This window comes from Scylla paramamosain, chromosome 21, assembly GCF_035594125.1.
Source record: "Scylla paramamosain isolate STU-SP2022 chromosome 21, ASM3559412v1, whole genome shotgun sequence".
Lineage (NCBI taxonomy): Eukaryota > Metazoa > Arthropoda > Malacostraca > Decapoda > Portunidae > Scylla > Scylla paramamosain.
In genome coordinates this window covers 3468950-3486557 of record NC_087171.1, presented here as the reverse complement: position 1 = coordinate 3486557, position 17608 = coordinate 3468950, and the positions used below count along the sequence as shown (strand labels likewise).

At 38.1% G+C, this 17608-nt stretch overlaps 1 protein-coding gene across 5 annotated transcripts; it reads left to right on the top strand.

Moving 5' to 3' along the window:
* Positions 1 to 466: 466 nt before the first annotated feature.
* On the top strand, positions 467 to 15829 carry LOC135110866 (zinc finger protein 227-like). 5 transcript variants are annotated; one of them, XM_064023489.1, is made up of 3 exons: positions 1841 to 1997; positions 11823 to 12823; positions 13529 to 15829. In XM_064023489.1, the coding sequence occupies exons 2-3, from the start codon at positions 11836 to 11838 to the stop codon at positions 13564 to 13566; spliced, it is 1026 nt and encodes a 341-aa protein (XP_063879559.1). In that variant the 5' UTR covers positions 1841 to 1997; positions 11823 to 11835; the 3' UTR covers positions 13567 to 15829. The 5 variants fall into 5 exon arrangements, with proteins under 5 accessions (XP_063879557.1, XP_063879559.1, XP_063879555.1 ...); XM_064023487.1 differs by lacking the exon at positions 1841 to 1997 and adding an exon at positions 467 to 683 and having other exon boundaries at positions 11823 to 15829; XM_064023485.1 differs by having other exon boundaries at positions 11823 to 15829.
* Positions 15830 to 17608: the final 1779 nt, after the last annotated feature.

Sequence of the window (17608 nt, the reverse complement as noted above, 5' to 3'; positions counted from 1 at the left end):
GTATTCAGAGGGAGTCATGCCTTTCAGATGAAGATACTAATCACGGACCGATACTCAAGTTCTACCGTTTTCACGACACTAGTCACGTGCGTTCACTTCCAAACGCTGCCAGAAGGAAAAAGGATTAGGGTCAACAAACTTCTTTAGCATGATGTTTTATTATAAATTACATGGATTAAATATAATTTGCTGTTATTGCTATTTACTTTGTTCTTTTTGAAGCTTAACACTTGAAAGTCAACCTTTGCATACTCGTGTATATATATATATATATATATATATATATATATATATATATATATATATATATATATATATATATATATATATATATATATATATATTTTTTTTTTTTTTGTCTTTTTTCTACAATGATAACAATTTCACAGACACACAGACTCTCTCTCTCTCTCTCTCTCTCTCTCTCTCTCTCTCTCTTTTAAATGGAGATGATATGTTAAGTACAATTTCCGTAATAGACTTAGGAAGTCAACCAGGGGCGCGCGCCGCCGCCGCCGAAGTTGACGCACTGCGGCTGGAAAGCCTGAGTTCTGACCCAGCGGGACCCTACGTGCTCCGCTTGAGTCTAGAGGACATCCAGTCGCGAGGTACTACAACCTCTTCGCCGTGACGAGTGTCAGTGGTGACCATACCATCAGGGCCTATAATAATTCGCAACAAAGGTATGAAGTGTTACAGAGTCGGGAGAAAAGTCAACTGGTTGTCCCCCGCCTGGTGACGTGACGAGGCCTAGAGTGTGAGGCTGTTTGTGTGTTTTATGGTAGAGTCAGAGAAGTGGTGCATAGCTCATCCCATTGTTTCCGGTGACAGTGTAGAGCTGTGGTCATATCACCTGACATTGTGATGTAAAGCATCAGTCTACGCCCTCCTGTCGGGCTCTAGTGGATAGTATTAGCTTCTTTTATCCTTGAATTCACATGTATGTACGTTTTTTACTACAATTGGCAAATGGCAATACTTCGTTAACTTTCACTGTAATATTAGCATTTTTCATTATTGCAATGTTACAACGCAATCATCGTGTATTCCCTGTTTACTTCTAGGTATTTGTATGACAGAAGGAAACTTACGTTTGTAATTAATTTGGTGTTATTTTTGCAATAAAGTTATATAAATCCTTTCCAAGTGTAAAATAACCTCTTTTGTATGTCTATCGCTTTTCCTAGGCCAGGGGTTCTCAAACAGAGGGAAATTCCCCCGAAGGAGGGAATTTCATGTTTCCAGGGGTGGAATTGAGACGAGAAGTTGGCAAACTCATATATATTGATTTTTTTTATTGCCTTTGAGCTTCCAAGAGCGGCATAAAATTCAGTATGCATCGGTTACCTGCTGCAAGCACCCTATCAAACCGTTCACCACAAGCTCCTGCACCGTAAGCATCAAAATAATTATCCATAGACTGGGCTAGTTCACTATGGGCATACTACCCCATAGTGGGCTGGCAATTGTTTTATAGTGGGATATATATATATATATATATATATATATATATATATATATATATATATATATATATATATATATATATATATATATATATATATATATATATATATATATATATATATATATATATATATTCAAATTAACAACAGCAGTAGAGAGAGAAAGAGAGAGAGAGGATAAACTATTGTTTAAAAAAAGTAATGCTTGAAAGGCGTATCACATTATCACAGTTTTCTAATCCCTAATCCCCACCTTTTTTTTCAAGTGCGCCGCCCCTAGACTGTCACTGTTTCAATAGAACACCATACAAAGTATCGGAACCCAAATAGATAACCGCATAGACTCCAATTCCCCCTGTGTTCAGGATCGTAAAACCGGGTGCCTAACCTCCATCTAAACTCCTTCTATTTGGTTCATGAACATATTGTCGGGGAAGTGTTTAGTTAACGGGGAGAGGAGGAAAATATTTTGCCGTCTAGCTGCGTTCCCATGGCGTCCAGAAGCTGCAGGCCACGGATCAAGTGTTTCTAGTAAGAATATCATGAAGCGGTATATGAAAATAAAACTTGTATATGTTTACCTTTATACTAGGTATGAGTGGACATCCATTTGCGTAATTTATTAGTATGAGAAAAATGGTAATCATGGAAAGATTTTTGTCTCTCGTCCCGTGGCTGGTATCAGATTTCGCAGTTCCTTAGGTTATTGATCTCTGTAACTCTGCCAGGTGTTTCGGCACTGACTCTGGTGTAGTGGTTAGCACGCTCGGCTCACAACTGAGAAGGCCCGGGTTTCGAACCCCGGGCGCGGCAAGGCAAATGGGCAAACCTCTTAATGTGTAGCCCCTGTCCACCTAGCAGCAAGTAGGTATGGGATGTAACCCGAGGGGTTGTTGCCTCGCTGTCCCTGTGTGTGGACGTGTGGTGTGTGAGTGGGCTCAGACCTAGCCGAAGATCGGTCAGTATGTCTTTCTGTAGGGCGTAGAGGAACAAATGGCCGGGTATTCATACCTGGTATTCTTACTTGGTGGGCATCCCCAAACACCAACCAATCCAAGAGGGGGTCCACGAAAGCCTCACACTACTGATGCGCCAGTCCAAATTATAGCCTCTAGTGTCGACATGGGGTCCCTGGCTGGAAGGGCCGCGTCCGGCAGATCTGAGTTGCCAGTTTTGTATTTTTCTTGTAGTATTCTCTCTCTCTCTCTCTCTCTCTCTCTCTCTCTCTCTCTCTCTCTCTCTCTCTCTCTCTCTCTCTCTCTCTCTCTCTCTCTCTCTCTCTCTCTCTCCAGACAAGATACTCCAAGTGAGTCTTTTACATTGCTAGACGTGCTTACTTTGTGTGTATTTACCTAGCTGTATTATACAGGGCTGGAGCCAAAGCTCATTTTGCCCTGTCTCCATAACCATATTTATCTAGTTTTTCTTTAAAAATGTGTACACTGTTTACTGCAACCACCTCTTCCTTCAAATCATTCCAGATTTCATTAGTTCTATATGGGAAGCTGTATTTCTTGATGACGCTTGAACATCCACTCTTCTTTATTATTTTCTTCCCATGCTCTCTTGTATGTCTCTCTCCCTCCTCCATCTGTGGTACCAAGTCATTTCTGTCTATTCTTTCTATATTGTTTACTAATTTGTACTTTGTTAACAGGTCTCTTTCTCTTCTCTCTTGTAGTGTTGGTAATCCCATCTTTTCAAGTCTCTTCATAGTTTAAGTCTTTCAATTCTGGTACCATCTTTGTTGCTCTCCTCTGTATTCTTTCCAGTTTTCGTATATCTTTTTTTCTATGTGGAGCCCAAACTATTGCTGTGAATTCCAATTTAGGTTGTATCATGCTTGTTATAATTTTCTTCATAATTTCTTATTCTAAATAGTTAAATGCCACCCTAATGGTTGTTAACAAGCTGTATGTAGACCCGAATATCATGTTTATGTGTCTTTCAGGTGATAGTGTGTTCTGAATCATTACTCCCAAATGTTTTTCTTCATTACTTTTGTTATTATTTCTCCTCCCAATTTGTTCTTCCATGAAGGTCTCTCTTTACTTTTTCCTATTTCCAACACAAGGCATTTTCTGGGGTTAAATTCTAGTTTCCATCTTTGGCTCCATGCACGTATCTTGTTAATATCCTTTTGTAACTCCTTGCAGTCATTTTCATTCTTTATTATTTTAATTATTTTTGCATCATCAGCAAACAGGTTTATATAGCTATTTAGATCCTCTGTCATATCATTCACATATATTTGAAACATAAAAGGTGCCAACACAGATCTTTGCAGTACCCCACTTGTCACTCTACACCAACTTGATTTAGTGTCTGATTGGTGTTCTCATTTCTCTCTCTTGTAAATAATCCTTCATTCATCTCAGTGTTGCTCCCTTTAATCCTCCTCCATTCTCTAGCTTCCACATAAAGCTTTTGTGGGGAACTTTATTGAATTTTTTTTGAGATCCAGGTATACCGCATCAACCCATCCGTCCCTCTCTTGCACTCCATCTATTACTCTAGTATAAAAACTCAGTAGATTTGTGACACAGGATCTCCCTTTCCTGAATCCAAATTGCTTTTCTGTAATTATCTTTTCATCTAGATATTCCACCCATATGTATTTAATTACTTACTATTTCACAGAGCTTGCTTACAATACTTGTTTGTGACACCAGTCTATAATTTAATGGTTCCATTTTATTTCCCTCTTTGTATATTGGCACTATGTTAGCTCTTTTCCATTCCCTTGGTACTTTAACTTCTCTCAATGAGCTGCTAATTACACTCCACATGGGTTCTTCCATTTGTTCTCTGCATTCTTTTAATATCCATCCATTTACTTGATCTGGTCCCATAGCTTTTCTAACACCCAGCTCTTCCAGCAGTTTCTTGATTTCTTGTCTCTTTACTTTTACCTCCTGTATTCCCTCATTCTGTGAAACCACTTTCGGTACCAGAAATTCGGTTTCCTTTGTAAACACAGATTGAAAACTCTCATTCATTAGTTCACTCATCTCCTCAGTAGTTTCGTAAATTTTTCCTTCCCTTTTTAATTTGTTTATGCCATCCTTATTTCTTGTTCATTTCTTGTTCATTTTCCCTTTTATGTATCTGTAGAAGAGTTTGGGTTCTTCCTTGCATTTTCTTACTAAGTCACTTTCAAAGTTTCTTCTCTTCTTATTTTACTATTTTCATTCCTTGCCTTTCTGTGTTCTCTAATATTTCTGTTCAGTTGTCTCATCATTTTCTTCTATCCCCTGTCCTTTCTCTTTTTTTGCTTCTACACACCTGGCATTATACCATTCATGCTTCCCAATTTTCACTTTTATAACTTGGCACATACTGTTGCATCCCCTCTCTATACTTGTTCAAAAATATCTCATATTTTTTTTGCACTACTTTACCTTCAAATAGCTCTTTCCAGTTAATTTTTCAATAAAACTTATTAAGCTCTGCAAAGTTTGCCTTAGCATAGTTCTGTCTCCCATTTCTGTATTGTTCTTTCATGTGCAACACTTTCCTCCTGTGGTACTGTTTCTATTATCACATGATCACTTCTTCCCAGTGGACTCTGACAATGTATACTTGATCCACTTTCTGGGGTGTTTGTAAACACTAAGTCCAACTGTTATGATTCTTCTTCTCCTCTGCATCTTGTAGGGTTATTCACCCATTGTTCATTGTATTTACCATCATGGTTTGCATAGGTTCTTCACTCGATGACCCGACATTTTCTTTCACTTCCATCTCCTCCCAGTTAATTCCTTTATTGTTGAAGTTGCATACTAAGAGCACTGTTACTTTTCCTTATCATTTTCTTTATACTAGTTCTTGTTTCTAGTTGCATGCTTTTAAATTTATTGGTCTCCCATGCATTAGTTTTTAGTGATATGTACATCAATTATTTTCCTTTTTTTCATTTCCTTTGATCTTAATCACAACACTCAATGTTTCTGCCATTCCATAACCACATTCCACTTCCTCAACAACAATATTCTGTTTTACCAGTATCATCACTCCTCCTCCTCCCTTTCCTTTTCTGTTTCTCCTCCATGTGCTATATCCTTCCTTTGCAAATCCCAACTTTATTTCCTCTTTTAGTTTGGTTTCTGTTGAACATACCACATCTGGCTTATTGTTCTTTAAGTTGTCTCTAAGTTCCAATAGGCTCGACACCAAACCATCTATATCAGTATACATAATCTTTAAACTTCTGCTTGGTGATCTTGCATGGCATCTTTGTGCCACCATTTCCTCACTTTCATGTCCACAACTTTCCAGGTGAATCTTCTCACTTGTTCCTGTGTTCTCTCCCCATTTTTTTTATTGGCCCTCTACTCTCAATTCTTTCAGTTTACTTCTCCCTTCTTCGTTCATGTCTCTTTTTATCCATATTTCCTTTATTCCTTATGCTTTTGCCAATTTTCCTGTTCTTTATGAGACATGTTCTGCTGCTGTGAATCTTATTTTCTCTGGTCTTGTTCCATTTTCTTCGTACTTTCCAATCCTGTAAACATCTTCAGTTTGTTTGATTATCCCCTCTCCTTGCTCTGCCACTTTTGCTATCATTTTCTTAGTCTTTTTCACTTTTTTCTTTCTCTCTATCTATTTTCATGGGTAGGTTCTTCTCCTTAACCCTAAATACCACCACACACATCTTTCTCTGTACTGTCTCTCACAAGATTACTTTTTTCCTTTATTTTTATCACTTTCTTTTCCATATCCTGTTCCTGTTGCTGTTGCCTTATTATCTCCTCCATGTCCACCTCTTGTTGTTCTCTCTCTTCTTTCCAGCTTTTGACTTCTTTTGTCACTATCTCTTTAATTTCTCCAACCCTAACCTCTCTCTCTTGCAAAGTTTTCTTTGTTCTCTTTCTTGAGTTTCTTAATTTCTTCACAGTACTTCTTGTTTAAGTTCACTATTTTTGCCACCTCTCCTCTCAGCTCTTTGTTTTCTTTTTCTTTTTCCATCTCCCTTTTTTCATCTCTAATATATCACTGGATATCTTTTTTACATTGTCACCACACACTTCTCTTTCTTCCTCCCATGCCTTTATCATTGCTTTTAAGCTACATATTTCTTCTCGTATTTTCACAATGTCTTCTTCAATGTGTGTGTGTGTGTGTGTGCGTGTTGGGGTATAGAAGGTCTGTCTCTCTGTCTATTTGCCTGGTTGTATTACTGCAGGCTGTGCTAATTGTGTGTGTGTGTCTCTCTCTCATACACACATACACACACACACACATTATAGCTGTCATGTTGATATGTGGTCTCTGATAAGAAAGAGAGAGAGAAACACAGACTATGCACATTTAGGAACATAATAGTGATATCTGTCTGGAGAGAGAGAGAGAGAGAGAGAGAGAGAGAGAGAGAGAGAGAGAGAGAGAGAGAGAGAGAGAGTAGTATCCTCGCCTGACCTGGTAACAAAGCAAGAAAAATACACAACTAGCAACTGCCAGACATAGCCCATCCAGCCTGGGACCCCACATCGACACTAGGACCCAAATTATTAAGAATATACAAAACAAATAAAGTACTAAGATGTAATGACTGGAAAGTGCATCATAGCAGCTAAAAGAGATAGGCACAAGAATATCCACTGTGGCATAGTGAGGGGGGGTGAGAACAGAGTTATAGATGCAAGTTGCTGGATTAGTAATAATCAAATAGCAGATCAAGACAAAGACAAGACAAGACAAAGCTCATTTAAAGGATGCCAAAGTCATGGCAGATACAACAGCATCAAGTAAGGTATTCCAAATTGATACACATCTTTAATTGAAAAATCGTTTGCGTATTTCAAGATAAGACTGTGTGCAGGCAATTTTTAGGTAGTTTCCTCTAATGCTTGGATAAGGTGGGCGAGGGAAAAGAATTTCAGGGGATAGGTGGCAAAGACCATGAAAAATTTTCCAATAATAAATTAGGTCATGTCTCAGTAATCTTCCTGGTATTATTTTAGATTTACACCATCATACTCTATAAAATTCATGTGAGTTTTGCATACCTTACTGGATTCTAAGAAACTATATCTCTCTGAGTTTCTGTGGAAAATCCATAGTTTTCAAAATAGACATGGGCACTTCCCCCAAAAAATTCCCTAGACCCAATCCTGTAGGATAGGTTAGGTTAGATTAGTATCACTGAGGAGGGGGGGGTCAAGGAAGGGGCAACCCCCCAGCTAGGTTAGGTTAGATTAGTATCCCTGGAGGGGGGCCAGGGCAGTGCAGCCCCCCAGCTAGGTTAGGGGGACTATGGTAGAAATCTAAAAATTTACTATCTTCCCTTAACAGAGAATTGTTTTAAAGTCTTGGTTCATAGTATAGTTTTGTTTTTAAAGTCCATAAATTTTCTTAGTCCATCTGTATTGAACTGATTCTGACAGATGTAAGTCCTTGATATAACCTGTGTTCCAGAAAGAAGATGCATATTCCAACAGTGGATGAATATGGGGTACATATAGGGGGATCATAAAGGAAGCCTCTCAATTGATTATAGCTTTGATGATACTACAAGATAGTTCCCTTGCATTGTTTACAGTATTGGCAATATGTTGGAATTTAAGAGAAGTGTCAATCAGTACTCCTAAATCAGATGCATTATCTTTAATAGGGATTGGAGAATTGTTTAGGTAGTAGGAAGGGTAAAAGAGCAGGAAGGTACAGTCAGGTACGTGTGACAGGAGATTTTAATTTTAGGAATATCGACTGGAGCCTGATTGTGGGTAACAAGGAAGCAGATGAATTTCTTAAGGTAATTCAAGATAATTTTTTAAAACAGGTAGTTGTAGAACCCACAAGGGAGAACAATATTCTAGATTTATTTCTTACTAGCAGTGAGGAAACAGTCACGCAGGTAGAGGTTGGAGGACAGCTAGATAATAGTGACCATTGGGAAATTAGGTACAAATTAAAATGGGAAGAAACTTTTAGAAGCAAAAACATTAGTAAAATACTTGACTTTAAGAGTGCAGATTTTGATGAATTAAAAAGGTACCTCCAAGGAGTTGACTGGCATGGATGCAGTTTGAGGTCAGGTCTGGGACGGAGTTGAGAGAGATAAGTCAGGATGAGAGAGGTGAGGTGAGGTGCAAGGGTGTAGGACAAGAGGAGGGAAGATGTAAGGGGCAGAGGAGAAAGAGAGGGGGAGATAGGTGTATGTTGGAGGGTCAGGTCATGCTGAGATGAGAGAGGTGAGGTCAAGACAAGTAGATGAGGGAGTGGAGAGGATGGAAGGGGGTGAGATGAGGGGATTAGGTGAAGTAAATGTAGATGAGTTGCATTTTTTGTTGTATTTTGTAGATAAATTGCATACAGGACAGTTAGCAAACATCCTGTATAGAGCTATAAGATCACAGAAAAATGACCCTAAATGGATTACTATTAGGTTAAAACACTATATAGGGCAGAAGAGAAGTATATATAAGAGATTAAGGGCAGGTGAAGAGGTTTCAAGGCCACAATATAATGAATTAGAACAGTCAGGGGGTTAATGAAGAAAGCTAAGGGCAATTATGAATTAAAGGTAGCCAGCCAGGTGAAGATGGACCCCAAGGGATTTTATCTGGTATACAGGATGAAGAATAAGGATACTATAGGTCCATTAAAGGCAGCAGATGGAGAGCTGGTTAGTTCTGGGGAGGAGATTAGTAAAATTCTGAATGAGTATTTTTAACTGTCTTCATCCAGGAAAACATGCAGGATATGCCAAATAGTGAACAGATTTTTAGAGTAGATGAGAATGAGAAGCTGACAGATATTTACATAACTAAGGAGATAATGGAACAGGAGATAGATAGGCTTAAAAAAATTCAAGACACCAGGACCAGATGAAATATATCCCAGAGTATTTAAGGAATGCAAAGAGGTTATTAGTGAGCTGTTAGTTTCTGTCTTTAGGAAATCACTTGAGTCAGGTGAGGTACCAGTAATGTGGAGGCAGGCTAATGTAGTACCCATCTTTAAGAAAGGAGATAAAACTTTAGTGTCTAATTATAGACCTGTCAGCTTAATTTCAGTTGTAGGTAAAATATTAGAGTCATTAATAGCAAGGAACATTAGTGAGCATTTAGACAAACATAACTTGATAAATCAGTCACAGCATGGCTTCACAAAGGGGAAGTCTTGCTTGACGAACTTGTTAAGTTTTTACAGTAATGTGTATGAGGCAGTAGATAATGGTGATAGTTATGACATCTTATATTTCGACTTCAGTAAAGGTTTTGGGATCCCATCAGAGGCTTCTGAGAAAGGTTAGGGCACATGGGATAGATGGGAAGGTGTTAGGCTGGATAAGGTCGTGGCTAAGTGACAGGCGACAAAGAGTTTTAATAGATGGCTCTAAATCCAAGTGGGGTCATGTAGTTAGTGGGGTGCCACAAGGATCAGTATTAGGGCCATTGTTGTTTTTAATATATATGACCTATGAGATGATTTGTGATTAATGCAGGAGAAAGCTAACATCAGAGAAATAAAGGAAATCATAGACAAGGACTGGAGAAAAGTTCAAGGTGATGTTTGAAAGCCTCTCATTCACCCACGGTCATCTGCAGTTCTCTTGTTTTTTAAGCATTGTTAATCCACTCATTAAGAGATACATCCCATCTAAATACATTTCCACTTCTTCAGATTCTCCTTGGCTGGTTAAGCCTCCTCTTGATTCAAAAAGCTCAAAGATCAGACTTGTGGAAAAAATATAAACTTGCACATTGTCAATATGGTAGAAATTCTCTCCAGGCATCTTTAGATCTATCACTTCAGCAATTATGCTGCTATTGCCCAATCCAATTATGAAACCTCTATTGCAGTTTTACTCATTACCAATTCCAAAGTATTTCATGCTTCCATCCAAAGGAAGAAGGTCAGTGCCCCTGCTGTTGGTCCACTCATGTCCCTCACTGAAGAACTAATATGTGATCCTAGAGCTATATCAGAATTGCTGGCTGCATTCTTTGCATCTGTTTATACCTCTGTTAATCCTGATCCTCCCTCTCCTTACCAGGTATCTGATACTATTATCTCTGATATTGACATTTCCATCAATGATGTTATTTCAGCTATTAACCAACTTGATGGTTCATACCCCATGGTACCTGATGAAATGCATCCCCTTTTTCTTAAATCCTGTGTATCCTTGCTGACTTATCCTCTTTTACAAATTTTTCATTCCTCTTATATTTTGGGTTCTTTTCCTGTAATCTGGAAAAAATCTTTAGTAACTCATATTTATAAAAAAAGATTCCCATTATGACCCACTTAATTACAGACCAATATCACTAACATCTGCTTGCTTAAAGCTAAATTTTTCAAGCTTGAACCCATTATTTCTTGTTCTATACTGGTTGCTGATCCTAAGAATTTTGCTTACATCCCCCCCTTGTTATAACCCTTATACAACTTAAAGATTTTTATCAGGTCCCCTCTTAACCTATGTCCCTCTAAAGAATGTAAATTTAACAGCTTCAGTCTCGCCTCGTAAGGAATACTCCTTATCCCTTGTATTCTTTTAGTCATTCTCCTTTGTAATGATTCTAATAGACCTATATCTTTCCTGTAATGTGGGGACCAGAACTGCACAGCATTGTCTAGATGAGGTCTGACCAGCGCCAAATATAACTTTAATATTACTTTGGGCCTTCTACTTTTAACACTCCTAAAAATGAATCCTAATACCCTATTTGCCCTGTTTCTGGCTTCTATGCATTGCTTTCCTACATGGAGTTCAGAGCTAACTATAACTCCTAAATCTTTTTCGTACCCTGAACCTACCAGAGTTTCATTGTTTATTGTCTACCTACTGTGTGGGTTTCCTCTACCTATGCTAACTTATTTGTTGATATTAAACTGCATTTACCATCTCTCTGTCCATTCATTCATCCTATCTAAATCTGCCTGCAAGGTGATGGCATCCAATTCTGACCTAATTAATCTACCTATCTTTGTGTCATACACAAATTTACTAACATCATTACTAATTCCACTATACAGGTCATATATATATATATATATATATATATATATATATATATATATATATATATATATATATATATATATATATATATATATATATATATATATATATATATATATATATATTCATGCCTTAAAGTTACTATTGATCAAGGAATTATATGAAAATTAAGTTGTGTTGCTGGGAAGAAGAGGGTTGAATGAGGTGAAAATAGTAGATTTTTATGTAAATCATGCAATGTAGACCTTCCCATATTTCCTCACCCTAAAAGAAATGAACAAATGTACACTTGAAGAAGCTAATATGACTTTACAGAATTTTACGACTACACAGTATACTATAGTTTTTCCAACTTTTATGTGATGTTTTCCTGTTGTTTCCAGATAGTAGTGGAGAATGGCTGGCTATGGAACGTCAGTAGGGGAGAGATGTCGTTTCTGTGGCTTGGATCTTCCTCCTGATGCTGTCACAGTCATGACGCACATCAACACACACTGGCGACAGTTCAACCTGGAGACATTCTCATTAAGTCCCTGTGCCTTTGAACCTCAGTTAGACATACGAGTGGGAAACACACCCATCAACCCTGAGGATCTGGAAGTCTCAACACACATGGAACAAGGCTTCCAGTATACTTACTCTCCACAAACTGAGCCTTCCAACTTGACAATTAATGGTGCAAGATGTTCGCCACTAAATCTGACTGGACGTCCAAAATCTACTTCACCACTTTCCTCGCCTTTACCTGCACCACCACCCCCACCGCCCCCCACCAGTCACCAGACACCAGTAGGGGTGCATTCAGGTCTGCTAACAAACAACTGTCACCATCCATATTCCTTGGGGATGTTGGGCACTCCTCAGGGACCTCCACAGATGCAGCCAACACCCATCCCTCAGAACATTAATATGATTTCACACATTGAGCCTCATGAGGAAGACTATGAACTGATGAAGAGAAAGCGACGACCTGAAAGAAATTTAGAAACCAGGTGTCATATCTGCTGCAGGACATTTTATACAAAGGCTTCCTATGATGAACACATGGACAGTCATATGAAAGATAACGAATATATTATGAATGCCCAGATGGATTCTGTTCATGTGATGCCAAATGTCATGTCCTGTGCAATGCCAGATAAACCCTACAAATGTGCCATGTGTGATAGGGAATTTGTATATAAAGAGGAACTCCTTGAACATAATGAAAGTCATGAAGCAGCAAAACCGTACAAGTGTGACCTCTGTGGGGCAGGACTGTCACACATCAGTGCCTTGCGCAGACACAGACTTGCACACACTGGTTACAAGCCCCACAGGTGTGAGATTTGTGGTCGTAGTTTCTTCCAGAAGTGTGATCTTCAGCGGCATTATTCAACTCACGGTAAATCCAAGCAGTTTGAGTGTGGTGTGTGTAAAAAGAAATATTCATCACTTCATTTTCTTGAGAACCATAAATGTAAGGCTCCTGAGGAACCCAAACCCTTTAAATGCAACATCTGTGGTGAGGGTTGTGCTAACAATATGGCTTGGAGCTACCACATGTGGAAACATACAAAGAACCCTGTGTTTGTTCCTTTTCAGGAAAAATTTAGTACACATGCTGAACACTGCTAATATCTGTGCTTAGTATTAATGGAAACAATTATTCAAATGCTTTCACCTACAGACAGGATCAAGTGGATGCCAAATGAAAAGGATTATGTAGATTAGAAAAATTGTGTTGTGTGTTGTCTAGATACTAAGATGAAGGTACTTTGTAATTTGATTTTTCATCCCTTGTAGAATTCATACATCCTATAATTTAAGTAAATTTTAAATAACTTTTAGCCATAATCAGCATTATCAGTACAATGTAGTGTAGGATAAAGACATCACTGATCCCATCAACATTTTCCTACTCTTATAATCTAAGGTGTATTTATTTTCTGGTTTCTCATTTTCTCTTACTTGACATATTTCTAGCTCATCTGATACCTTACTATTAGATAGGCTGCCTTCTGTTATGTCTTTTGTTACATATTTATTTTTTTCCCTATCAAGCCTTGTTTATTTGGCCTCTGTATGAGAAGTGCTGTGAATATTTCAGGAGCTTCTGGTTGGAACACAGAAAGGACCTGGAACTAGAGGCACCACCACATGGGGCTGAGCAGGTGTGCCAAGATGCAGTACATATATGCCTGATGACATGCACAACATTGTTCACACTTTATTGCATGTTTTGTGTATTATGTGACTTGCAGTCTTTTCAAGAAGGGCTGACTGCTGCTTGGTTTCTGGGTTTTGGCTTTATAGAATTAGACTTAATATTTTAACTATGCTATAATGTGTGTGAGTGAAGCTTAAAGTAATGGAGATGCTTGTGGCCAAACTATCTATGTAGAACTTGGTCTGCACATTGGTGATCTTGAATGAATGATCTATATTAGCTAATATATTTCCAATGGACAGTAGAACAAGCTTGGCAGCTTCACCTGATATGCAGTGCAGTTCACAATGGTGCTTTAAGTTTTGTGGCAGTTTGCTAATTAAACTGGTGCTGCAGCTGGCTGTGGCCATATTTTGTCTTATTTTTATGATCCTAATGTTTAATGGGATTTTCTTATTGTTTGGCAGCATTCCATAGTGGACTGGCTTATACAGTATTGGAGAAGTTTCTAATATTCAGTATGGCATACATAACTTGTGTAATGCTAAATTAAAGGAACAGTAACATGTATACCATCATTATCACCACCATTTCATTTAATGTCCATATTTTCCTTTATGGGAGCTAGGCAGCTTATGAGTCTCACCCAGTGTTTGTGGTTGTAGACTATCTGTTCTCTGGTGCTTATCCTTCTTTTATCTTCCTCCACATAGTCTGTCTCCAGGTCTTCAGTTTTCTTACTAATCTTCTTTCACCAACCTCCATCTCCAGTACTCCACAGAGTATAGCTCTCCTCCCTACTTCTGACATATCCGTATTTCTGTTCCATCTCATTCTGCAGCACATTCATGTATACTATTGAGGCAAAGTAATCCTCGGGATATATTCAGTTAATTTATACTTGAAGATCATAATGAAATAATTTACAGTATTGAGTCAGTCAGCTCTCACCAACACTCCAGGTGTCATGTTAGGTTTTTGTTTGTATATGTGCACATATTAATCAAAACAATGTTTTAGGTTAGATTGTCACGTGTATGATAGATGAATACTCACCATGAGCCCAAGGAATCATGGAATATTTTAATCTCACAATGCCTTTCCTTTACTATTGAAGAGAAACCTATATGTGTGTGTGTTATGAAAGATAACAATGGTAATGATCAGAGGAATGATTATTTGATTGCCAGATAAGAGTTCCTCCTTGAATTGCATCATCATCATCATTGTCTTCTTATTTTCCCTTTTTGGATAGTGTGGCTCCAGAGTTTGCCACTTTTTGTGAGTACACAATCTCTTCTCAGTGAATTACACTTTATCCTTACATTGAAGAACACTTGCCTCTTTGTGTTTTATCTGAGAAATGATGAGGTTATTAATTAAAATGTTGGTGAATGCAGAGGTGTAGCCATGTTTAATCTGAAAAATCAATGGCAACATATAATGACTAATAATACAACCTGCTATGTACTCCTTATTGGATATTACAATTCCAGGTAAGATTTAAGCAACAGAAAAGCCTCTTCTCCGTTTCTTTCTTCTACTGTGAAGGAAAAGTACCCAAGAGAGGGATTCTAAGCCCTCCATCCTTCTCCTTGTTGGCCACCACCTTTTAACATGCAGGCAATGTGGAGATGCATTCATTAAATCCCCTTGTCTCAGGGATACTAGGAGTATAGTTTACATACAAATACGAGTATATGTGTTTTATTCAAGTATTTTGTGAGAGTGAGAAATGTTTAAGATTTCTTAATTTCATGAAAATTAATGTAGAATGTAGTGAGCTAATTACTAATAGTGACAGGGCATGGGACAGCATCCTCAGAGTTTATATATATATATATATATATATATATATATATATATATATATATATATATATATATATATATATATATATATATATATATATATATACAGTGTATTTATAACTGTAGCATTCGATTATGTAAAAAAAATAAAGACTGTTCAGTATATTCTTTGAATTCAGTTGTTTATGTTTGCTACTGTATTATTTTAAGGTTCAGGTAAGATTGCCATGGATGTGTTAATGTTGAATTTATTTTAGTGCATGGAGTGGAGGCCCAGTGTATAAATTATTTATAATGAATGTACAGATTAAAATGACTAGTCATGAATTGTACCAAAGACGTTTAATTAATTTAAACATGACCTATGTAGTGTGTTTTAAGTTAAATCTCTCAAGTTTATAGAAAAGGAAATAAAAATTACTGAAGAAACTGTTTATTTATTTATTTATTTCTAGTAGGGAATGGCATATAAAAATAGACAAAATGGGTAAAACCCACATACTCCACATTACTGTAAGTGTTCGATATTGCCGGCATTTTTTTTTTCTCTCAAAATTATGCAATATAATTTAAACACACTGGCATTGTCTTGGTGTGAAACTACAAGTGACTGACAATCAGTTGATTTAATGCTAGTTTCGCTCCTCTCCGAGGATTCTACATTAGTTTTATACTTTGCTTCTCACCTACACCAGTGCCCTGTGCGCCAGATCTACCGAAATATCTGAAGATCCAAAGTTCTTGTGGATCTCAAGAAATCCCGAATTATTAAAGAAACCTGAATATAGAGAGGGCAGAAAATTTACAGAAATTATGCTTCCCGGCAGATGAAAATCCACATGAAACTAAATGAGAGAGAGAGAGAGAAGGGTGGTAAGGGAGGAGGGTCACCGATTGGTCTGTCTTGCGACACGTTCCATGTGCCACTGCCACCCAACCAGTGGCAGTTCGAAACTTTTCGCTATGAAATTTGCTTGACTAGGCTGCTGGTTGAAATGCCTGTATCGTCTGTCATGCTCACGAAGTGTTTGTCAGCAATCCGTTGTCCACCGTGAAACTCCATGCTTTATGTGAACTGTAGAAGTCTTCGGAATACATACCTCAGCGGCGTGTAGTATGGATTGTGTTGCGTTGCTAACCATGATTTCAGTGTCCTCGCCAGATATATCCACGTCTGCAACCCCATGGAAGGCTGCCCAGTCAGCTCTCTTGAAGTTAAAATTGGGAAGGCGAAGGGTGAGCTGGATGTCACGTGCATATTGGATGCAGATGGGCAAATAGTCATTTCCATGGGAGTCATCGATGACTTCCCAGGAGAAGTCAGGGAGTACTCCCTACCTGTTTCTGTATTTCCTCCTTCCTATGACTCGAATTCTTTCAAGAGGGAGGTTTCAAGACACTTATCCTGTAATTTTTGACTACCGCTTTTGACTGTTCGGGGACCGGCATCTCAGTGGGCCTTTTTTTTTTTATTACAGTTTTGTTGCCCTTGGACAGTGCCCCTACTACATGAATAAATAAATAAATAAATAAATATTTGGCGAGAGCAAACACTGATCAATTAGAGACGCGTTACCAGTCTGATCATCTACATGAGTCGCATTTCCATTGTTCAGAAGACAGGTTTATCTGTGATAGTTATGTTAACTATCTGCTCGCAACGTGCACTTGACCTATCACTTCCCCATTGTTGATGATGGGTATCGAAGTCACCAAGAACTAGTTTGTTGCTCGAAAGCTGGCTAATTAATTATGTTATGTCGTCATCAACAATGGGGGCATAAGCAGAGTGATAGGAGTAGAGGGCTTGGTAGAAGTAGATGTATATTGAAAAGAAGTAGAGGCAGGGATTGAAGGTGAAACTGTTTTGGTAGATGAAGTGGGCATCAGATCAGTCTGGATGGCTACAGTTTTTTTTTTTCTTTCTATACAAGAAGGCCACAGGCGAAGGATAGCAAAAATTGTATAAAAAAAAAAAAAACTCACTAATTACTCCCAGTGAGGTCTAAAGCACTGTTCAGGGGGTGTATGAACTTATAATTAAACCCAGCTGTGACACTGAACGTTTCCCTTTATGTCTCACAACACAAGGGGACAGTCACAGCCTGCCCTCTAAAGACAACTCTCTTCCTCCACACAAAACTACAAGCACCTAATAACATACACACCCTTCACTCAAAATTTCAAATTATCATGGCGACTCCTACAC